Source organism: Salvelinus sp. IW2-2015, linkage group LG1, assembly GCF_002910315.2.
Source record: "Salvelinus sp. IW2-2015 linkage group LG1, ASM291031v2, whole genome shotgun sequence".
In the NCBI taxonomy this organism is placed as follows: Eukaryota; Metazoa; Chordata; class Actinopteri; order Salmoniformes; family Salmonidae; genus Salvelinus; species Salvelinus sp. IW2-2015.
In genome coordinates this window covers 23261945-23286778 of record NC_036838.1, presented here as the reverse complement: position 1 = coordinate 23286778, position 24834 = coordinate 23261945, and the positions used below count along the sequence as shown (strand labels likewise).

The following is a 24834-nucleotide window of genomic DNA, read 5'->3' as shown; positions in this document are numbered from 1 at the left end:
ATAAGAATTTGATCTTAACTGACTTGCCTAGTTAAATAAATATTTTTAAAAAATTAAAAAACGAGATCAAATTATAACAAATTTCTTTAGTAAAACTTTTTTAATAGATAATATGGATGTTAATTCAATTCAACGTTCAATAAAATAAATGCCATATTGATACTGTAGGCTACTTCATAGTTACTATTCAATGTACTGCTGTCGGTCTAAAATAAGACACAATGTATCACGGAWTTTCCGGGAAAGTTATAGCCACTCCCTGCAGTGCTGTCGTTAATGGTCTCGAGGAGGGAGGGGCCACTCAAAGGAAAGAAGGGACTCCACACAATGGGAGGTTTGTAGGCGACTTCTTAAACACTGTATTTCTTGTTTGTTTTGCCATGGGTATGTGTGTTTTGTCATTTACAYATACCCACATATTGTCGCTGCGCTTGAACAATTAAGAACCCCGTCTGTCTTTTCGATAGTTTGGGATGGCTATGGTGGCACATGGCACTTTCAACTTCTTGTTTTCTGTCGTGCTAACAGCGCTTGATAGCCTAACCTTTTGCAAAGTGTWGTGCTCCCGACAGCTACGTCTATTTCAAGCAACATAGTTTCCGATGTAGGCTACACCTCGTGCCCGCCTTTGACCTAATGTAACACGACATCACCAGTTGCTGTATTCTACTACCCGTTGCCACATTGTAACACATCCCAAATACTGTAAGCCAATGCCATTGACAACGAGAGGAGTTTTGACCAGATACTTTACTCGCAATTACGCAGGCAGACTGGGCTGAATTCAACAAATTGTCTGAAGAGACAATTGTATAGCTACTGACACAATTATCTTTTTCGGTAGTCTATGTTTCCGTTAACTTGTCCAGTGATTTGTTTTGTTGTCGACATTTAGACAGTTCGTATAGAAAATAGATGCGTCAATTGCCAGCTAGAGTGCGTTGCCATTTAACTATATCGTGTCGATAAAACATCTGGACGTCATGACGTCACACATACCGTTTATAATATTTCGCTAAAACCTGGTGTCGAATTAAAATGTAGTGGTTGAAGTGTTTAYTTTACCCATTTAGGGAAATTGCGAATTAATAAATTGGCGACAGCCTATATGCCCTCCCATCTATCTTTTTCATGTCTCGGGAGACAGCGAAAACCACCATTGTTTAGAATGCAATAATTTACATATATTTTCCATATACCAATAATTCTCATGTGCCAACGTATCACCGAGGTTCATGTCATGGTGAAACTTGCACTCCTATAGATCTGAAATAATTGGACACGGTGAAACCTGCCAGACAAGCAAGGGGAAGCAATTCCGGCATTCTTGGAAGTCAGGACAATCCTTGTAGCAATTCCGGCATTCTTGGAAGTCAGGACAATCCTTGTCCTGCAAAGAAACATACATTTTATGGTTGAAAAATACTATGTTGCAAGTAGCAGACTACCTTAAATGATTCGGCAATAATCATTTTTTCGAAAAAGCACATTTCCATCATAATTTTTTCGCAATAAAGAAAGTTCGACAAAAGAAAAATCTGCCCCTGTCAAACGATTAAAAATGTCGTCGATCTTTAGAAAATCTCATATCTGCCGTGTCCATGACACATTTTTCTTGCAACATTGCTTTTGTCGAATAAACCTGGGTCAATGGAAACCTGCCTAGTGTAGCTATACAGTTTATGCGAGATATGTGATAACYATGGCATTGTGGGSTATTGTGTTTAGATTGAAGAAAGAAAAAAAAGTATACCTTTTTGAATAAGGCTGTAACGKARCAAAATGTGGAAAAAGTCGAGGGGTCTGAATTCTATCYGAATGCACTGTATCCTATAGTATAGGTTCCAAAATCGAATAGGATTTTCTATTGGATTCTAATAGGATACTTGTATTTGAATCCAAAATTATTTTTTGGACTACCGCAACCACAGAGGAGCTCGCGCCCCCTGCCTGTTTCATTCTTCACTATCAGAGCCGCTTGCAATGATCAGCTAGGAGGAAATCAGATTTTCAACATTTTGATCCGTATACTTATAAAAATATATGCAACGAATTTTTCGCCAAAGGTTTCTGCGCCAATGCACCACACAACAATAAGCAAAACATACTGACATGGTTTGCGTTTTCAACACCACAATAAATAGGACTCTCAATCTCGACAAAACAGAAAATACATCCCTCCCTACCTTGTAAGCATACCCAGTATCGAAGGCTTGGCTTGACAATCTCTGAATGTTATTACACTTTTTGGTGTATTCTAACAGATGTCTCTTTCCATTAATCGAATTGCCTTTGCACAGTTTTGATTGATTGATTGATTTTTTTATTTGTCAGTAAAAAAAAAACATATACACAAATAATTTTAAATGTCACCGGGATTGCACAATAGAGTCGGGACTTATTTGCTGCTGCATATACAGTATTATAACTACTGAATGCACGTCTAATTTATGTCCATCTGGCTTTCGGAGGTCACCTTATGGTTTTMTGTTGTGCGTAGTGTGGGTAGCCTATATCTTTGGCTATGTATTGGATAACCGCACAACCAGTAGTTGTGTTTCCATCAAATTGACYTGTTGCAGRTAAAAGTCTGTACGTAATTATGTAGTGGACATAAAAATRMWTTTTTTKAGGGTTAAATTCCCATGTACCGAGTAAAAAATACAAGTTAAATGAGATTCCATCGCATTTTCAACTCCAGGTGTACTGATGGTTTTGTCACAAAATGTTGCGTGGTTATAAAGAATGTGGCCACTGGTATTGGCACGTGCGCTGATGAGATTATTATGGACAAAAGTGCGAGATTATTTGTCAAATGGCAGCCAAGCATTGATCATCATGTCACCAGAATAAGACCCTTTGATATTTATTGAAAGGRGCATCAACCTCATCACTGTGGACGTTCACTACCCTGTGAAGTGCATCACAATTTATTTCGTTTCCTAATAAACTGCATGCTTTGCCATAATGCAGTGCCAATTTGAATTAGACACTTTACTCGCATAAAAAGGTTGGAAACCTGTTTAATGTCAGGCCATTTTGAGGCTGCTGGAATTCCATTTGGACGGACGTGGGCACTCCTACATGAGACTTTTGAATTAGCCTAATAATATTACAACATTTTGACTGGTTGTGTTTATGCCACATATAAAAGGTAATGCTTTAAAAAAAAAAGTTAGATTAGAAAAAAAAAAGTTAGATTAGAACTATTTTGGCTATATTGAAGGTTCTAGGTGCGGGAGGAATATAAGTTCAAATTGGAGAAGATGCAGAGCGTGTGTTAAGCTTTTTACTGTGCCTTTCTAGACCTTATAAACTGCTGAGAGTAGACCCACAACTGATTCAAATCGAAGGAAACGTTCAAATCACAGGGCTTTTGCGCCATTATTCAAATGACATTTTCACTGTAGGCAAGAATGTTGTACTCACTTGAAAACAATGACGCAATTATTCCTTGCATTGTGCTGTTGTAGGCTAGTATAGGTAGCATCATTATATTGTCCCGAAACAAGATCAATAGTGGAGATTTTTGAGCTGTGTCTCATGTCTTCACTGTTCTTTCATGAGCTTTGATGCACCTTGCCGCTCCGCTGCCTTTCAGCTATTCCTATTTGTTCTTGTCGATTCATATTTAAAATGTATGCAGCTTTGGATGTTTTTATGTGTGGTATACTTGCTAGTTAGCCTATTACTGATCTGGACAAACGATCCACCTACCACTGTTGTCACTATGAACGGTGGATTAAGGGCAGGATAGGCCGTTAGACTGGTAGACTATACTGACCTGTGGTATAGTAAAAGTTAGCACACGGAAAATCGTAGTGCGCAAGGGAAGTACCAAAACACCTTGATATTGGAGAGGTGCATGCAAGCGGACGAGGAAATGTGTCTAGGGTGGAATAAATTATATAGTGACACCTGCAAAAGAGTGAATGTAAAAGAGCCCCCCCCCAAAAAAAAAAAAAGTATCCCCAAAGCCAAGTAAATTGGGATCTGTTCCTAAATCCATTGTAATTCAATCACTTTTTGACAGCATTTTGTTTTAAACAAACTTTCCATACATGTGTTTGCCCATGGAAGAAGTGGTCAGAAAGTGACTTTTTGGACATCAATGCCAAAAGATAAATGTGCTCAAAGTTGACACATTTTGCATATGCCTATCCCACCATACATGAGACATCCATGTCTTCATCACTGGAAAATATAAACGTTTGAGTTTGATATAATTTCAAAGGTTACAAACAATGCTGTCAAACTATTTTATTGTTTTTTGAAAAACATTTTTTTATATAAAAATTGTCTTAAATCTTGAACGTCAATTATCTAAAAACGTGTAAACTCCGATTTAAATATGCGCATATGTTGTAGCTTAGACCCTATTTCACATCATCTGAGGTTTCTGKGTTGTGCCTSTCATCGGTTGAGACAACGTGCTCTTGAATACAGCGTGGGTGTCATTTCAATCATAGAAATTGATTCAGACCCTATMCCTTCAGACCACTGCAATTTAGCTGGTACACAYACCATTGACATTTAAATTGAATTGAAATTGTATCTAATTAATAATACCACAAAGATGACTGCTGGCCCACCCAGCATCGCATCTCAACTTAAATGGTTATGTCCATTCTATTATATATATTTTTATGATTTCAAAAGGTTTCCTATGGAGGATTGACAGTATAATTTAAAACAGATATTCCCATTTAAGTCAATATTCTCTTGTCTATCTTTTTGGTAGACATTTTTATTTTATTCCTATTTTAGTACATTTATCAGCCAAAACATGACACCCACGCTATATTCAAGAGCATGTTCTGTCTCAACGGATGGCGAGCACAACACAATAACTTTTAGATTACGTAAACTAGGGACTAAGCTACAACATATGCATACATGAAAAAATAGGACTTTACGCATTTTTAGATAATTGACAAAGGAAAAAAACAAACGTCATTATTATATACATAAAAACATCTCCAGAAATTATTAAATAGTTTGACAAGCTTGTTTTTAAGCTTTTAAATAATATCAATCTCAACCATTCATATTTTCCAATGTCTCATGGTATGGTGGGGTATCCAAAATGTGTAAACTTTGAACACCTATATCTCTTGAATGATTTGGCATTCAGTTCCAAAAAGTYACTTTCCGAGTATTTCTACAATGGGCAAATACACTACATGGACAAAAGTATGTGGACACATGCTCGTCGAACATCTCATTCCAAAATCATGGGCATTAATATGGAGTTGGTCCCCCTTTTGATGCTATAACAGCCTCCACTCTTCCAGGAAGGCTTTCCACTAAACGTTGGAACACTGGTGCGGAGACGTGCTTCTATTCAGCCACGAGCATTAGTGAGGTCGGGCACAGATGTTGGGCCTGGCTCGCAGTTGGCATTCCAATTCATCCCAAAGGTGTCCGACGGGRTTGAGATCAGGGCTCTGTGCAAKCCAGTCAAGTTGTTCCATACCGATCTCAACAAACCATTTCTGTAGGGACCTCACTTTGTGCACAGGGGGCATTGGCATGCTGAAACAGGAAAGTTGGAAGCACAGAATTGTCTAGAATGTATGCTGCAGCATTAAGATTTCCCTTCACTGGAACTAAGGGGCCTAGAACGAACCATGAAAACAGCCCCAGATCATTATTCCTCCTACACCGAACTTTATAGGTGGCACTATGCATTAATGCAGGTAGCGTTCTTCTGGCATCCACCAAACCCTGATTTGTCCATCGAACTGCTTCCACTGCTCCAGAGTGCAATGGCGGCGCGCTTTATACCACTTCAGCCAATGCTTGGCATTGCGCATGGTGATCTTAGGCTTGTGTGCGGCTGCTCGGCCATGGAAACCCATTTCATGAAGCTCACGRCCAACAGTTACTGTGCTGACGTTGCTTCCAGAGGCAGTTTGGAACTCGGTAGTGAGTGTTGCAACCGAGGACAGGTGATTTTTACGCGCTACATGCTTCAGTACTTGGCGGTCCCATTCTGTGAGCTTGTGTGGCCTACCACTTCGCGGCTGAACCGTTGTTGCTCCTAGACGTTTCACATCACAATAACAGCACTTACAGTTGACTGGGTCAGCTCTAGCAGGTCAGAAGTTTGACAAACTGACTTGTTGGAAAGGTGGCATCCTATGACGGTGCCACGTTGAAAGTCACTGAGCTCTTCGGAACGGGTCATTCTACTTCCAATGTTTGTCTATGGAGATGGCATGGCTGTGTGCTCGATTTTATACACCTGTCAGCAAGTGTTCAAATCAAAAGGGGTGCTGTCAAAAAGTGATTGAAWTCAAATGGATTTACCCTACAGCTTAGCTTATGCAAAACGCTGCCATATATGTCTGTCAAGTTGCCGGTGGTTCTACAAAAACAAGAGAAAATTCAGAAAGATGTTAATAAAATCCATGTTTTGTATCGAGTGAGAAATGTCTCTTGCATGTGTGTAGATTTTTGTTTTTGTCGCAGTGTGACGCGCTGTTGTGTACTTCTACAAGTGGCTGGGTCGCATAGAACCGACCAGTTCCTGCAAAGATGCTGGGAAWTGCTAGATGTGTGGCAGTTAAGATGGCAAGGATTTAATGAATATCTTTCTGTTTTCTGTGGTTTTTGTAGAAACCASCTGCAACATAGTTATCACAAATCTCGCGTAACTGTAGCTACACTGGCACCTTATCGTCGACATGCCTCCTCGGACAATTTGTTGAATTAATTTGTAGCAATCTGTAGGTGGTGCCAGTGAGGCATCATGTGTATGTATTTCACCCTAGAGAGTTACTACATGCACTTGGCTATTTTAGGTCGGACCACGTCCCTGACGAGCAATGTTGAGGTCGACCTCCTGGCATAGCTTACCTATTCTTTAAAAACTTTCCAATTCTGCTGTAAATGCCTCTGCAAAAAAACATGCAATTTTTTTTTTAGATTTCGCTTCCCTCATTTGTTTGTTGATATATCCCATATCCTCATTATCAGCAAGTGAATCCTTCCTTATCCTGGACCTAATATGAACTGTGTTCGGTGTTTTTCCTAGCCACCGTGCTTCTACACCTGCATTGCTTGCTGTTTGGGGTTTTAGGCTGGGTTTCTGTACAGCACTTTGAGATATCAGCTGATGTAAGAAGGGCTRTATAAATACATTTGATTTGATTTAATCAATTCCCATTTTAATTATTATAATTCTCATGTTGTGATTCGTTCCCACGTGACTGTCAGAMAGCTTCCATGACCAGCTATTGGAGGACAGTCGGTTCCTCAGGACAGACCGTCGACTGGACACAGAACTAGTGGATAAGCTCATCCTGCAGCTCAACAGGATCTACCCACAGATCCTCACAGACAAGGAGGCCACCAAAGTGAGTAACTTCCTCTGGACAAATGAGTTTGACCCAAGGTAATTTGTAACTTCCACACGTAGAGCTCTTTGCTCTAAGAGATRTCCCACTGAAATGTAGCGAATGACTGCTTGTTCAAGCGTCTGTGGTTTCAAGCAGCACTTTGTTACATCTACAGTATTTTAACTCGATCTAAGCATCGGTTCCATTTCCAGACTCCGTTGAACAGACCACTTGAACGTGAATTTAGTTCCAGAACGTGAAGTTAGTCAATTAGTAGCCCCTCGTGGCCGACTAACAAAAATGTTCAAATTGAGTAACAGGCTAGCGTGTACAGGACATTCGTTTCTGGATTCCCGAAGGTAATCACTTAGATTCAGAGAGAGAGAGAGAGGTATTCTACACACACATCTGGAATTCTGAATATGACATGATGATCCAGTTTAGGGACCTTGATGTGCCCACCTGCGTCCGACTGGCCGAGCTCCTGGCTCACCTGCAGGGGAAAGGTGAAGAGGCCTGCCGGGAGTTCTACCGGGCGCTTCACCTGCATGTGGAAGAGGTGTACTTCAGCCTACCAACACGCCTCCGCCTCAGAGGTTAGTCCCTCCCCCCCTGACAGTCAGTCTCTGGAGAGCTGAGATTTGCTGTCATTATTATTCACATGAAAATGTTCAATTTTTTTTTTTGTACACTACCGATGGCATATTTGCATCTAAAAACCTGCATAAATGTATTCGTCAAAATCACTGACATTTTGTAATCCCTTTCCCAGGTTCTGTAGACCCGTTCACGGTTACAGCCTCACCCACCCAGCTGAGATATGTGCTGAACGACCGAGGTAAGCATACACACAGAACGCTGAATCTCTGTCACACAAACAAACACACGTACTGTAGACACACATGCCTTTTACGGTACATACCTTTCTTTCTCACAAACAGTCTCCTGTTCTCTCTCCTCTCTCTCTAGGTCCTCTGTTCTTCCTGAGTTGTTTTGGCGTTGCGGTGGGGATGGCTCTACTGTATTACTATGGCGGTGAGTACAATACGTCCCTTTCATGTTTTCTTTATTTCCCCACAGAAAAGAACAGAAGTCAKTATGTCGTATGGCTTTTCTGTACTCCTGATTATTTTGAAACCAAGCTAAGCTTAACATTGCAYCTTCATGTTGTGCCACAAATCAAACTCCACGTCAAACTTGATTTAAAGGGTATTTAAAATCGCAACCCACTTTGAAGTATAACAAACAAGAAGCGGTGAACGGGATGAATAAAAGACACACAAAAACCTCCATGGTGTCTGCCCCTCTTACTTGACTGGGCAAGCTATTCCGTAACGCACAGACCAAATCATGTACACCTATTCTGTTTCCATTAGACTGAAGTTTACATTTACATTTACATTTAAGTCATTTAGCAGACGCTCTTATCCAGAGCGACTTACAAATTTGTCAGTGTTATCATGCTTAGTTGTTAGGGAATAAAACAAAGTGTAAACCGTCCATGTGTTGTCCTACAGAGGCCAAAGTAACAGGGGGAAGCAGGKCTCTTGGCATGGCTGCTCTTGGACTGGGCCGACGAGCCAGAGAGGTTCTCATATGGTACGCTGAAGACCCCATCAGGAAGTAGTCTGTGTGTCTCCACTACCACAGCAAAACAAGCACTCCAAAGGTGTTTCCGGACATCCATAACACACTACACAAATACCCTTTTCACATTACCATGCCAACCTGAACCAAACTGTGCTGGTTACAGCAACTATGGTCGATGAGTAACTGGGCCAGTTGATTACAGCYTGGTTTGTCTCAGTTCAGTTTGTCTCAGTGGTGTGAAAAGCCATGGGATTTTAACTTTGTACATACTGTATATAGCAGTCTTTTGGCTTATAAACAGCAACTGGTTTTCTTCTGAACTTTCATTGTCTTCATAATGGTTAGATATTAGACATGTGTCTTCTCTGGTGAAAGGGACTATTATCACACTAAAGCTCTGTTACTGAACAGCATCTTGTCAAGAGCCAGCCTCCTTCCGTTGTTGTTCTTTTGGTGTGGTTTGGACACCGTGTACAGAAACCAATAAACCAGACTCACTTTAAATAAACCTTTCCTACTGAATCTGCTGTACTACTTGCAGTATACTCAGGAGATTGACGTTAGGAAACATCAAACGGCTAAGGAGGGTATTTATCAAATAGGATGTTTATTTGTTTACTTAGCTTACTGAAGGAAATCAACCAGGCACTACGTTTTATTGCAATTTGATTTGTAATATCATCTCTGTTATCAGGGAGGATCTATAAATGGAAAACATTAATGTAATATATTTTTAGCAGACACTCTTGTTCAGAGTGCCTTACAGTAGTGAGTGTATACATTTCATACTGGTCCCTTGTGGGAATCAAACCCACAACCCTGGCGTTGCAAGTGCCTGATTCCCACAGGGGACCAGTATGTATACATTTCATACAGGTCCCCTGTGGGAAACAAACCCACAACCCTGGCGTTGCAAGTGCCTGATTCCCACAGTGGACCAGTATGTATACATTTCATACAGGACCCCTGTGGGAAACAAACCCACAACCCTGGCGTTGCAAGTGCCATGCAAGTGCCACATGTTGTAGCTCAGTTGGTAGAGCATGTTGTTCGTCCAGTGTTTTGTCTTGGATTAAATGTCTACCACATAATGCCTTTCAATTAGATCAATCCAGGTACCCTATGCTTGTAGCTAGATAGCCCGGCACTGGTTCAATTAATGTGTGACCTAACCATATCAGAGAAATTGTAATTTGTTCACTAGAACTATCACATTATAGCRGTTGATTACACTCCTTTTGAGTGACAATGGTACTTAGTTACTGTTTTTGAAAGTGTTCATTTTGTTATTATGCCCACTGAAAAGCCAATGCAAAGTACTACATTTCAGGTCTCAGCCGTGTTTCACCCCAGTCTGTTTCTCTCTCACTTTTCTCKAATGTTATTAAGCGTTTTCAAAGTTTTCTCTAACACAGTGTGAAGCCTTTGTTCGCTAACTTGCCTTAATCTGTGCTTTGTTTGGTACGGGAAATGTTGTTCATGGGGGAAGTAGATTATAACGGTTATACTGTTTTATAGTAGGGGAAATTATAATATTAGATACACATGTAGCCTACCTGATATATATTCAATGTGTAGACATATGAGACTGTTGTGTCACAGCTCCATCTACTCTGTGAGAAGAAAATCCTAACTCCCATTTAAGTCAAATGGACATCAATGCACAGCTAAGTGGTTTTAGTGGAAGTTAGGATTCTCCCCAAATTCTCTTAATGGCCTCAGTCTCACAAGTGCCATCATTATGATTTATATAATTGTATGACTTTTCACTATTTATTGTTTTCAAGCCTATCTATGCGTGGACAATACAAAACAATATCTGGACAAATTGTTACTTTTCATTTACAAACTTCATTTCAGAATCGTACAGTTTTCTACTGGATTCAGTGCATCAAACAACAAAGTGCATTAAAAGTGGGGCTAAAATATGATTTGGTTCTTAATTTCAAAAAAGAGAAAAGTCCTTCAAATCCTAAAAAAAATGTATATTGGCAAAGCTTAGGGTCTAAACAAGACATGAAATATTATTGTATATATGTTTTTACACTTAAATTGTGATGGTACATACTGTACGTTGCATAGATCTGAGATTACATATAAGGCAGCATGCAAAGTCTGAATGTCCAGTTGTAAAATCCAAGTAACTTAACATGAGAATTTTGGGTAAAAATCCCCTAATTACCAACATTTTGCAACGTTAGATCAGTGGTTCACAAACTCTTCACACCCCTCTTGTTGGCGGAGAGAACATTTAGCAGGTTTAAAGCATATTTCCTGCAATTCTATACACTCAGCTAACCTGCCCACAGACTGTGGTTGAAAATTAGCCGGCTGGCTAAAACCGGCACTTTTACTGAAACGTTGATTAATGTGCACTGTCCCTGTAAAAATAAAATCAACTCAACATGAACACACAGAATAYGTGGGAAATGTGTGGAATGCATGAAATTAGCTTTAAAATGGCGGCCATGGAGGGTGATATTTTTGAGGGGCATTTAAAAGCTAATTTCCTGCRTTCTACACATTTTGCCATATCTTGTGTGTGTTCATGTGATAGCTGAGTGACTCAAACATTACAACAAAATCAATGGGCTAAAAAACACAGCAGCTGGGACTGTACAGCTTGAGTATTTCTAGAACAAGGTTACCATGACAGCAGCTCTAAGATATGAGATACTTCGGTGTATGTGGACACCCCTTCAAATGAGTGGATTCGGCCATTTTGCCATGTTTGCCAGTGACAGTCTCTCTCTTCCCATTCAAATATTTGTTTTCAACAAAAAAGTTCAGGAAAAGACCCATGTGACTCCATTTGATATTGCGAGAGTTGTTTTGTTTGCGCGTTGCGCTGTCTATGCGTCCATATATTGTGTATAAAAGTGGATCCTCGCGATTGTATCGTTTTTCCCTTTTAGACCACATAGGCCTAATAAAATACTTYAAATGATAGGCTCTCTGTCTCTGTGTGGTGACTTCAAGAAGAGTAAAGGTAAGGCCTCAACATCTTGCTGAATGAACATCGGTCTGAGTTTCTGTCGGTCTCCATTTTGAAGGCGCTTGTTTAAACAAGTCAGCCGTGTCAACCATGGGTTTAAAAAGGAAGCAAGTGAGGCTGAAGGAACTGTTTCGCTGCCGGACGAGACTCCGCTGATAGCCAGGTGTCGCGATGGTAAGGATTCACTCCATGGTGCTGAAAAGAAAGCTCTGCTGTTAGGGCCAACATAAAGCTGTCCCAACAGTTTGTGGGCACCGTTTGTTACCGTTATAATGCAATTAATGTATTGTTTAGTTTTGTGTGGTTGCATCAAACTAAAAATGAAGTTTGCCCCACCAAGACTTACATACTCAAAATCGCCACTGAGCAGTGTGTGTGTGTGTGTGTATATATATATATATAAAATAACCCTGATATGTACATATCTGTAAAGGCAATACATTAACACTATTGGTCATTTGAACAATGTATTGTTCACACAAGTAATAGCAAAATATGAAGTGTGGCAGGATCGGCATGAAAGTAGGGTCAACCCGACTGAGATTGTGACTGGCCGTGTGTGTGAAAGGCCAGTGGGAATCCTGTATAATGAATCGATCCACTGTCTTTGGTGTCACGGAGAATCTGATGGAATACAGGATCTGTGAACCTCTTTTGCTTCTAAAGTAGCAGTGATTTGGTTAGTGCAGCTATGKCATTCCGGTATAAAACATTTACATTAAGATTCACCTATGTGTATGCTAACTGTAAGTCTATGTACAATACATATATTTATTAAACTCATGTAACCTGACAATTTGACACTGATTACCAAACACTAGTTTGAGGGTTTCAACCAAGGGTACACGTTGGCATATTATGTGTGTATTGTGCATATAACACCAGTATAATGCMTTYAKAACTATAATAATTGATGACCAGRGGGTAAGGAGTGAGGGCGGTTAAGMGTTTTGWTTGGGCTTTTGGACACCAAAGGCCGTAATAAAGATGTTGACTACAACGATGATGAAGATGAGGGCTGTGGCGATGTTCTCCATAATGTTCAGCTTGAAGTGGGTGCTCTCGTCGTTCAGGTTCCACTTCACTGCAGAACAAGAGAAGAACACAAACATGTTGCGGATTAGCTTAGTGGCGCCAAGCATGTCCTCAGTTCATAGAAAGCAACCAACAGAGGGAGCTATGTCAAAAGTTGTTTCTAAGACTGGGGCCCYGTTTGAATTCCTTAAGTGCATTCTTCCCCTTGACGTAATCACTGAGTAGACAATATTGGACAAGTGAACTCAAGGTCTCCACCACATGGTGGTATTCACCTGTCTGGTCATTTCTGACCCTGCCTTCCTGTAGGAAGGAAAGGGAAAGGGGGGATACTCTGAATCAGAGAGGTGCAGGGGGCTGCCTTAATCGACATCCACGTCTTCGGGGAGCAGTGGGTTAACTGCCATACTTGGGCAGAACGACAGATTTTTACCTTGTCAGCTCGGGATTCGATCCAACAACCTTCCGGTTACTGTGCTCTAACCACTAGGCTTGATGCACTTTTAAAGAATCAGACTGACGCCTGGCTTTTGAACCATCAAATATCCAGTGCCGTCATGTTTAGCTAATCATTATTGWACCATGTGATATGAAGATACAGCATTTTACATTTCCTACACTCAGGTGAATGATTATTTAGGAYGTGAATTATATGCCTTACTAGAAAGGAATGCCAAAATGTTGTTGTGGGAGTTGAAGCCCAGTTAAGCATTTTTCAGCATGCTGACTCAATAGAGGCACACCACCTGTAACGTTAGCAATTCTGCCCGAGGACATTAAACTGAGTATTCCTAATTTGAACCAACTGACAGGAGAAATACAATGGATAAACAAACACTGTCTCCAATGGTCCCGCTCTTTAACTCTCCCACCCACACAATGGGAGCCCCTGGCAGGGGAAGATACGGACAGTATAGCCAGGTACACAGATAGTAAMATTTTGCTGAGAGAGCCATTCAAACATAAAGTAGGGTCAGAAACATGTTGGGAATTTATCTGTTCATGGAGCTGAGGAGCTCCAAGAGCTTGGAGCTCAGGTCACATGGTCAGGAAAGAATCTTGGCCCCATGCCTCATCAATCTGTGGCTACGTCCCAATTATCCCTCCTTCCTCCCAAAGTGGGTGTTTCCCTTAACTGATTTGAAATGAAATGACTGGAACAAGAGAAATGGTGGAAACTCCTTTTAGCCCAYGCCTCCGCCAATCCAATGCTTTTAGATTTGTGGAAAGTATTAAATGACTTCACTCTTCAGGAGAAAGGAGATCTTATTGGGTTGCGGTCAGCATGAGGAAGAGGACTWTGCTGGTTTGAGCCAGACGGGAGTGACTACGACTTTCTTAATAGCCTCTGAGGGGATAAATAAAGTTGAACAGAACTGAGACCCACCAATGAAGATCAGCAGGATGCCCACGGTGATCTGCAGGATGAGGGATATGGAGATGAAGGCGATGAGGGGGGTGTAGAAGGTGAAGTCTGGACCCTGCTCCAGGACGGCCTTCAGCTGGGAGGCGTTGGCCATGAGTAACGCCACGTCCAGCATGCTCTCTGCTGCGCTCTTCTTATTAGCATACCGGTTCATGTTTATAGGCTGGCCTGCCTGCCTCCGATTCCAGGGGCCTTGACGCGGCTCCTGGACATAGAGAGACTTAACGTCAGTACAACATAGATAGAGACTGATAACACACCTGAACACAGAGGCTAACATCAGAGCACTATAGATAGCGACAGCTTACCTGGTACTCCCTGTATATAGCCATGTTATTACCTGGTACTCCCTGTATATAGCCATGCTATTACCTGGTACTCCTGTATATAGCCATGCTATTACCTGGTACTCCCTGTATATAGCCATGGTATTACCTGGTATCCCTGTATTAGCCATGCTATACTGGTACTCTGTATATAGCCATGTATTACCTGGTACTCCCTGTATATAGCCATGCTATTACCTGGTACTCCCTGTATATAGCCATGGCTATTACCTGGTACTCCCTGTATATAGCATGTATTACCTGGTACTCCTGTATATGCCATGCTATTACCTGGTACTCCTGTATATAGCCATGCTATTACCTGGTACTCCCTGTATATAGCCATGCTATTACCTGGTATCCCTGTATATAGCCATGCTATTACCTGGTACTCCCTGTATATAGCCATGCTATTACCTGGTACTCCCTGTATATAGCCATGCTATTACTGTACTCCTGTATAGCCATGTATTACCTGGTACTCCTGTATATAGCCATGCTATTACCTGGTACTCCCTGTATAGCCATGCTATTACCTGGTACTCCTGTATATAGCCATGCATTCTGTACTCCCTGTATATAGCCATGTATTACCTGGTACTCCCTGTAATAGCCATGTATTACCTGGTATTCCTGTACATAGATGTTATTACCTGGTACTCCCTGTATATACCATGTTATTACCTGGTACTCCCTGTATATAGCCATGTTATTCCTGGTACTCCCTGTATATACCATGTTATTACCTGGTACTCCCTGTATATAGCCATGTTATTACCTGGTTCTTCCTGTATATAGCCATGTTCTTTTTACTCTTATTGGTATTCTTTATTCACTGTGTATTTAATCCTTGTGTCACTTTCTATTTTTTACAAAAAAATTGTTATCCTTAACTCTGCATTGTTGGAAAAGTAAGTAAACATTTCACTGTTAGTCTACACCTGTTGTTTACGAAGCATGTGACAAATTACATTTGTTTTGATGGGGAAATATGGGGGAATTCTAGTGATTTCTGCAGTTACTCTGCTGTGGTTTGTGGGAAACGAAAGTGTTGTGGGACTTTTTAACAGGAAGTGTGACCATGCACATGTTTCTCACCCATRTACACACAATACCCTATAATGACCAAGTGAAAAAATGTTTAGCGGGAGGGGAATTCTGGGGATTTCTACAGGGACTGCTGTTCATTTGTGGGAAATGGCCATTGTTACGGTTCACTGTGCACAGATAACTGCTAGAAGGGCAAGAGGTCTAGTGCCATGACTCCTCTGCAATTTCCTTCCAACCAGGGTGTAGCTACTGTAGCTGTCAACCAAGAGGAAGTTGGATAATATGAATGTAGAAAGCAGAGAGGTGTGTCTTAAGTGATGCGGAAGCCTGTTTTGTGTGTGTGTGTGTGTGTGTACTGAATATGTACTACTTGAGTGTATTGTAGAGCAGTAGTGAATAATGTTYAGTAACAGTCCATTCGTTGTAATTGTTAATTGTATGAAGGAACTGTAATTGTCCTATAATCAATAGCATGATAATGACTAATGTCAGAATATAGCAATGTTATCAAATGAGGAGGACTGAGGAACACTTATAAAGTATGTGCTACTATGCTATGGTAATAACACTGTGTAGTACAGCAGTGAGGAGAGGAGAGAAGTAAGGCCGGTCTAATGAGTGCCACTTATGACTCATATTTACAGAGTAAACCCMAGGAATCCATTACAGCAGAACTGATGTCATGCTGTCTGCCTCAGTGGTCAAACACATGACAGTGTCTATATATCTTGTCCTGTCTCAGCTTTCAGAAAGTTTGCAAGTATTTCAAGTGGTTCAGGATGTCCGCTCCAGCTGTGAGCCAGGTTACACGGCTTTACGTTGCTTTACTTTCTCCACTAATTCAGAAAGGCATAGAGAGGGCATGACTGTACGGTGATGTAATTACATTGTTACGTCATTGGAAAAGTGGGCCTCTAACCCAAACATTACCCAGGTTTTTGTGTGGGTTAAAAGACAGAGTTTTTTTTAGGGAGGGGGGGGTTGAAGTACAGTCTGGCAGTCCAACAGCCAACCAGGRGTGCTTTGTGCCCAATTTGACAGTGTAAAACAGAGAAGCCCACATCCACATGCCTCTTGCCACCTCTGAAAACACACAAAGCCCACAGAGGGAAAAAGTCTCCTTGTGACCAAGGCTAGCGATGACTGGACAGTTAGTTATCTCTGAGAAGCAGCCTGCTTTCCCTCACTGCCTTATAACCCTCAAATTCCTGCACTCATCTTTCTTTCTTTTGTTTATTCCATTCCCTCTATCGTTCCCTTTCTACGGCCCTGTTTTGTGTGTGCCWTTTTCCTCACTCGATTTTGTTGTCCATTTTTCTGCATGCCCTTCCGATCATGAGAGCTAGTCTCACATACTGCTGTGTTCATGGCGACGTTCTAGAAATMGGCCTACTGAAAAGGGTGAACTTCCTCAAATTCCGTTTCTCATAGTCCATTACCTCCCCTCGTCTTCCTTCTTTGTTGTCCGTTTGGTCTGGTTATCTGTCCCACTCCCTCTCTCTCGGGCTGAGGGACTCGCCTCTACCGCTGATGTCCAGAGTGTTGTAACGCGCTGAGATACAGTACATGCCACGTAATCCCCTGTGACGGCAGACACCCTTCTTCTGCGGGATTGTTGAGTAACAGTTAGATCATTGTAGGTCTGAACAGACACTGCCGACTAGTCAGTGTTGTTACTCATGTAGAGATGGGAGTTCCTTTCAGCTCTTCTATATCTTTTTTCTTCTCTGCCCTTGTTCATACACCGGCAGTACATCCAATGAACAACTGTTGTTGTTTGACTGTGAGCTTCACATGTGGGCTCTTTTCATGTTGCTTTTAACTGAACAATTAGACTCGACAATGAGTCTAAGCCACAGGTTTAAGATCAACACTGATGGGTAAAAAAACTAAAAACAAAGCGTGACGATCGCAAGGTTTTCAAAGGAGTTCAGTCAGGACTTTTCTGAGTAACCGAGTCATCATGGCCCAAATGTCAATCATTTCCASAGTACCAGGCCATGATGTCACTTTGCTCACAGAGCAGAGCGRTCTCAGACTGGACACCTCCTTCGTGTTGCTCATAGCACTGTTTCAGCCACTATGTTTTAGATGAGGTGTGAAATTGCCTAGGTCATAAACAATATTGTGCTTCCTTATTTCTGGACTGTCTCTSAAATAGGCCTGGACAATGTCTTGCAAATGGGTTTTAAAAGCTATCTGACAGACGGGACACTGTGTGCTTTCTGATGGTGACAAGTCTAGTTTCCTCAATATTATAAAAGGGGTATTGGGACCTGTTCTCTTTACTATTCATATAAATAATATTAGTCTATGTATTAAATCGTGCAATATTCATCTGTATGCAGACAAAACGGTTATGTATGCCATAGCCTGGTCAACAGTCGGTGCAATGTTGGAGCTGCAATCTGAATTTGTTGCATTATGGAAAGCCCTGGTTGAKTTAAAACATACTTAGTATGTTGCACTCTAATTCATGGGAACATTTCTCAGGTGGGCTACATATTCACTCATTGGATGCCTCTCTTATATCTCAGTGTTTTGGATTGATAAAGATGTAACATTTCAAAAAACATGAGCTAGTGAAAAAACTCAGATTTAAAGTTGGCTTTTTTAATTTTATTAGATCTTGCTTCCATGAACAGAACGAAACGGATTGTGCAGTCAACTTTCCTGCCAGTTCTTGACTATGGTGACATCGTTTACCGGACAGCAGCAGCAACTACTCCTAAACCAGTGGGGACTTGGGGAATTCTACTGCTTTCCTCCTCCCCTTTGACATGGTTATGACCTCTTGGTGTTGTGTAACAGGAGTTTATGCAGTGACTGAAAACTTAGGTGGTTTCCCCCTTAGTATCTGTTCCCAAACACATGTTCCCTGGATAACCTCTGATTAAACTGTAAGACACACCAGTGGAAAATCAGTCACTGTGCCCAAAAAAGTGGGTTAAATGTGAAAATCATCAAATACATTAAACAATGTTAAACATGAAATGTATGAAACACTCATGGTTTTGGTTCACTAATTATTTGTGTTACATCAACTCATATTAAATATTACATTTTAATCATATCAGTAAATCCAACACATTTTTATGGCCATTATTGATTCCCTGGACTTTCTTTATATGTGTTAATTCAAACAATTTATTCAAGTTTAAAAAAAATCCAAAACAGGACATTACATCTAGTCAATAATATAGTGTGTACATTTGTTGCCTTCATTTTATTATGTAGATTCAACCCTTTTTTTCATTTTATTTTTTACATTGAACACTCTTCAGCTGTTAGACTATCATAGATAACTTCCTCTAACCGTGTTTAGGTTATAACTGAGTTATAATGCATCACAGTTTGGTTGATTTTTATAAACAATTGATAAATCTCGTTATTGCCATCTTCTAGCTACCCAACATTGTTGGATCAACTCCTTGGTTGAACAGTGAAAGTGATACTTTTCCTCATTTGGGTTTTCMAACACATCAACATATTATTTGAAGGTTGGTCACTAGGCTACATAAAATCATGTGTTGTCCAAGTTGCATGCAATAAGGAATTSCCCTGCTGTCGGTAACCTAAGTCAGGGCCGGGTGCATGTTGTGGCTCCCGAGTGTCGCAGCGGTCTAAGACACTGCAAGAGGCGTCACTACAGTCCCTGGTTCTAATCCAGGCTATATCACATCCGGCCGTGATTGGGAGTCCCATCTGGTGGCGCACAATTGGCCCAGCGTCGTCCAGGTTTGCCCGGGGTAGGCCGTCATTGTAAATAAGAACTTGTTCTTAACTGACTTAAAGGTTAAATAAAAAAATGATGGTCTCACGCCTAATCCTCAAAAGGTGCACTTTGGACTAGAATGAATGAGTTTATTTGATTAGCTGTAGGCCTTGTAGTAGAAACCCTGACCTATTGTCCCAAGGTTCGCGTGACAATGGTCTTTGAAATAGGTCTAAAAAGTGATCAAGCTTTGTTTAGGACAGGCAAATGCTCTGTTGCCAAGTGTTAAAGCACCCTGAAACCACTGATAATGTAATAAATTGCCAATAATGTAATGCATAATGTAATAATGTTTTTGTGTAGATTACTACATTATGTTGTGGGTAAAAGATATCCATGAATAGTGTAATAACTTTATCCAATATTGTAATATTCACTCCCCCCCCCCCCCCCCCCATGCATATCAAGTGCCATGCTTCAGTAATAGCTGACTTCACACCAAACCACATCCCTGAACCGTAGCTTGAAACCTGACTTTAGCAAGACTTTCAAAATACACATTTGACCCCCAATACACACCCACAACCCCAGTCAGTGAGTCAGTCAGTCTGTTTGTGTAAATGAGGGCGAGAGAGTGTGAGAGAGTGTGTGTGCGTAACCACTTTTTTGTTGCAAACTACTACTTAAAATCTCAAATGTTATGCAATGTTTTTATAGATATAACCCTGTGAACAGCATCACAAAATGGTTGCCTAAAGTGATAAGGACTTTGTTTTATGGTCCCACAAAGGTTTTGTCTAGTTCCAGGTTTGTCCCGGGGACGTTCACAATAATGTTTTTTGGACATTCATGGGACGTTGTTTCATGGTCTCCTGGAGGTTTTTGTGTAGTTCCCGGTTTGTCCCGGGGACGGCCCAGAGGGCATTTTTAGGACGTTCTCAGGATGTTTTGTCATGGTCATGGGTTCATTCCCCACGGGGGGACCAGGATGAATATGTATGAACTTTCCAATTTGTAAGTCGCTCTGGATAAGAGCGTCTGCTAAATGACTTAAATGTAATGTAAAAAAATGTAATGTCCCCTGAAGGTTCCTGTACCCGGCTTGTTCGCTTGTGTGTTTCAATGAGCTGTCAGTCAAGGCAAGATCATGAATAATAGCTCCCAGCCTACTCATCCTGTTCTTTCAGGCTTCCTGATTGTTAGAGATGAGAGAAAAGGTACAATATCTTCAATGTTTAGCTTTATAATACTGAACAAATATTATGGGGGTTGTTTTGGTCATTCAAAATCATTTTTGACTTGGGAAATAGGATGACTGTGCGGGACCTCTGTGTTTTTTTTGTTTTTTTTTAACTGTGTGACTATAATATAAATCTATTTAATTAAGATAAAATATCAGAAATAAATRTTAGATAATAAAGGCCAGTATCATCTTATTTACTTAAATAAAAGGGAACATATCATCTCAAACTGCAGCAGTCAAATGATTTGCGCGCAGAAGCAAAGCACCAACAAGCTTCACATTGAGCTCTACAAAGTAAATAGTATTATTATTGTTATTATAAAGACAGAAAAATACACATGTAAAAGCTTAATTAAATAAAGGAATATTCGTGGGAATWTAGCCATAATATACACAAGAGAAAGGAGAATGGAATATATTTGAAAAGCCATTTTTTTAAATAAATTGAAGCAGCCCCCATGTGTGAATGCTATTTTTCCAACATTTTGATATTTCTTAGTGTCTATTGTGCAAATAATGTTATTTTTTATTGGAGAAAGAAAACAAGTATGCGGCCAGTAGGTGCAATAAACTTTTGTGAACTATTTACAGAAAATATACATATCGGAACAAATCAGCCTGAATATCAGGACGCGCAACTGCAATGTGTTTCGACTACTTTATGTACATTACATCTGAAACTGTTCTTTAGAGATTGTAACCCTTCTGTCCCCACCCACAGTGTGTTTAGGGCTCCATCTACGTTCATTCCTCCTGGGCCTATGGATCCAGTGCTGGATGCCTACCAAAGGCTGCTTTGTAAAGACATATATCTAAACTAAGAAGCCTCTGTCCCCTATGCCAGGAGCATCTTTACCCACTTTGACAAACATGCCCTTAAATCTCTATTGTTATCCACCTAGTGGACAAGGTAGGTGCTGTTACTGTACAAGATTACACTGTCTTTAAGACTGAAGTACTCAGGCAACGAAATGATCAGACGTTCTATAAGAGACTCAMTAAAAAATCCCACWAAACAGCTTTTGGCTGTAATCGAACAGACTGTCACTGAGGGTATGTGGAATGGGGATCTCACCAAAAAAATCTTACCTCTTCTACGCGCTCTCTGTCGGCATGTCCGTTCATTTCCATGCTTTCAATCGCCATATTTGCCTCTTAACTATTGAATTTGAAATAAAGCGGGTTAAATTCCAAAAGTATTGTGGGAGTTCGTGCCTCTGTTTCGCTGCCAGTGTCCGCCAGGTCTGTCGCTGTGTGAAATTAAGACTGAGATGTAGAAGAGTGCCTACCACCCGTCAACGAGGGGCGTCTCCACACCGGGGCTCAGGAACTGAAAGTAGATCCAGAATTATTATGTTCTGATCAAAAAGGAGAGCCCCTTTTCATTTAGAATGAGAAACAAGAGATTCCAGAGTTTCACAACACAAAATATGCAATAAAGGGTTTTTATGAAATTATGTAAATTCTCGTTGATCTGATCATTTTCAAGCCTCTGTTTCTAACTTTGGCTTAAGCCTGATATGTATAGCTTTTGACAAAACATCTTCCCAAATACCATGTCAACATCAATTGAATAGCCTAATSCTTATTTTCGACTGTAACACCAGTGCTACGCTATTGTATAGGATACAAGGGACATTGTGTTTTCATAGCACTGACAGTGAGAACTTGTGAAGAGCAGAATCAACAACAACCTCTGCATAATCTCATACTGAACAGTTGCTTTGTGAAAAGGTGTTAAAGTTCACTGTGAGACTTTTTTGTTGTAAATGACAGCTGAAAAGTATAAGTGGCCTGCCTGGCTTTGGCTTCAAGTGAGACAGGGGTGCCGGCCCCCAAATGGAAACAGAAAGGCCTTTTTAGGTAAAACACTGCGGTAAATCCTGTATAGAAATGCACCATAACTGTTGTAGAATGAGTCAGAATAATTATCAAATTTGCAGTGCTGATTGAAGGTGCCACATTGCGTACATCTTCAGAAACAACACCTCCACTACATTGATCCTCAACACAGGTGTCYCACAAGGGTGCATGCTCAGCCCTCTCCTTACTCCCTGTTCACCCATGACTGAGTGGCCAAGCAAGCCTCCAACTCAGTCAACAAGTTTGCAGATGACACAACAATTATAGGCCTGATTACCAACAATGACGTGATAGCCTACAGGGAGGAGGTGAGGGCCCCGGCAGAGTGGTGCCAGGAAAATGACCTCTCCCTCAACTTCAACAAAACGAAGAAGCTTATCGTGGACTTCAGGAGACAGCAGAGGGAGCAGGACCGAAGTGGAGAGGGTGAAAAGTTTCACGTTCCTCGGCGTACACATCATTGACAATCTGAAATAGTCCACCCACACCTCAGGAGGCTGAAGAAATTTGTCTTGGCCCCAAAGACCCTCACAGACTTTTACAGATGCACAATTGAGAGCATGCTGTCGGGTTGTATCACTGCCTGGTACGGCAACTGCATCGCCCTCAACCGCAAGGCTCTCCAGAGGGTGGTGTGGTCTGCCCAACGCATCACCGGGTGCACACTGCCTGCCCTCCAGGACACCTACAGCACCCGATGTCACAGGAAGGCCAAAAAGGACATCAACCATGCAAACCACGGCCTGTTCACCCCGCTACCATCCAGAAGGCGAGGTCAGTACAGATGCATCAAAGCTGGGACCGAGAGACTGAAAAACAGCTTCTATCTCAAGGCCATCAGAGTGTTAAATAGCCATCACTATCTGGCTACCACCCGGTTACTCAACCCTGCACCTTAGAGGCTGCTGCTCTATGTACGTAGACATGGAATCACTGGTCACTTTAAAAATAGAACACTAGTCCCTTTTAATAATGTTTACATACTGTATTCTACTGTATTTTAGTCAATGCCACTCTGACATTGCTTATTCTAATATTTATATATTTCTTAATTCCATTATTTTACTTTTAGATTTGTGTGTATTGTTATGATTTGTTAGATTTTACTGCACTGTTGGAGGTAGGAACACAAACATTTTGCTACACCTGCAATAACATCTGCTAAATATGTGTATGTGACCAATACAATTTGATTTGAGTATATACACTGAATGTCCAAAACATTAGGAACACCTACCTAATATTGAGTTGTACCCCCTTTTGCACTCAGAACAACCTCAATCTGTCAGGGCATGAACTCTACAAGGTGTAGAAAGCGTTCCACAGAGATACTGGCCCATGTTGACTCCAATGCTTCCCACAGTTTTACCAAGTTGGCTGGATGTCCTTTGGGTGGTGGACCATTGTTGATACACACGGGAAACTGTTTGTAGCGTTGCAGTTCTTGACACACTCAAACCGGTACCCCTGGCACCTACTACCATATCCTGTTCAAAGGGAATTMAATMTTTTGTATTTCCCATTCACCCTCTGAATGGTACACATACACAATCAATTGTTTTAATGTTTAAAAATCCTTATTTAATCTGTATTCTCCCCTTTGTCTACACTGACTGAAGTGGATTTAACAAGTGACATCAAATACACTCTTAGAAAAAAAKGTGYTATCTAGAACCTAAAAGGGTTCTTTGGCTGTCCCCACAGGACAACCATTTRAAGAACCCTTTTGGGKTCCACAGAKGGTTCTACATGGAACCCAAAATGGTTCTACCTGTAACGACAAAGGGTTCTCCTATGGGGACAGCCAAATAACCCTTTTGGAACCCTTTCTTTCTAAGGGTGCAAGGGATCATAGCATTCACCTGGTTAGTCATGGAACGAGCAGGTGCTCCCAAACGTCCTAAGTATAGTCAGTGTATTTTCTGAGGCAGAATACGTGAGCAGTAGTAATAGAACTCTCCTGTAGGTGGAAACGTCTGCACGGGCAAAAATAGCACTGTCATGCAAGTTTCATCTCAACAGAGATTGGCGCAGCGCCATTGAGAAATAAGAACTGAATAACTGTAGAACTCAACTGATTTAATAGAATATAACATTTTTCTATTGTATTCTATTGAACAGAATATAATTTATATTATCAAGAACAAGCATGTTGCCTACTTATCGCTGTTCACTTTTAGGCTATAATTTGCTGGCTGTTCTATTCCATTCCAATCTATTCTATTTGGTTATTTTCTATTCTATTCTA

At 40.9% G+C, this 24834-nt stretch overlaps 2 protein-coding genes across 2 annotated transcripts; one reads left to right on the top strand and one right to left on the bottom strand.

Moving 5' to 3' along the window:
• The first annotated feature begins 232 nt into the window (after window positions 1–232).
• Window positions 233–11882, top strand: LOC111962941 (caspase recruitment domain-containing protein 19). The gene is made up of 6 exons (XM_023986189.2): window positions 233–334; window positions 7222–7361; window positions 7783–7939; window positions 8116–8181; window positions 8313–8378; window positions 8861–11882. Exons 1-6 carry the CDS (start codon window positions 277–279, stop codon window positions 8968–8970), a joined length of 597 nt encoding a protein of 198 aa, XP_023841957.1. The 5' UTR covers window positions 233–276; the 3' UTR covers window positions 8971–11882.
• Window positions 11883–12685: 803 nt separating this feature from the next.
• Window positions 12686–22017, bottom strand: LOC111962927 (ninjurin-1). The gene is made up of 3 exons (XM_023986181.2): window positions 21813–22017; window positions 14351–14594; window positions 12686–13012 (listed from the first exon to the last, which is right to left on the bottom strand). Exons 1-3 carry the CDS (start codon window positions 21867–21869, stop codon window positions 12870–12872), a joined length of 444 nt encoding a protein of 147 aa, XP_023841949.1. The 5' UTR covers window positions 21870–22017; the 3' UTR covers window positions 12686–12869.
• Window positions 22018–24834: the final 2817 nt, after the last annotated feature.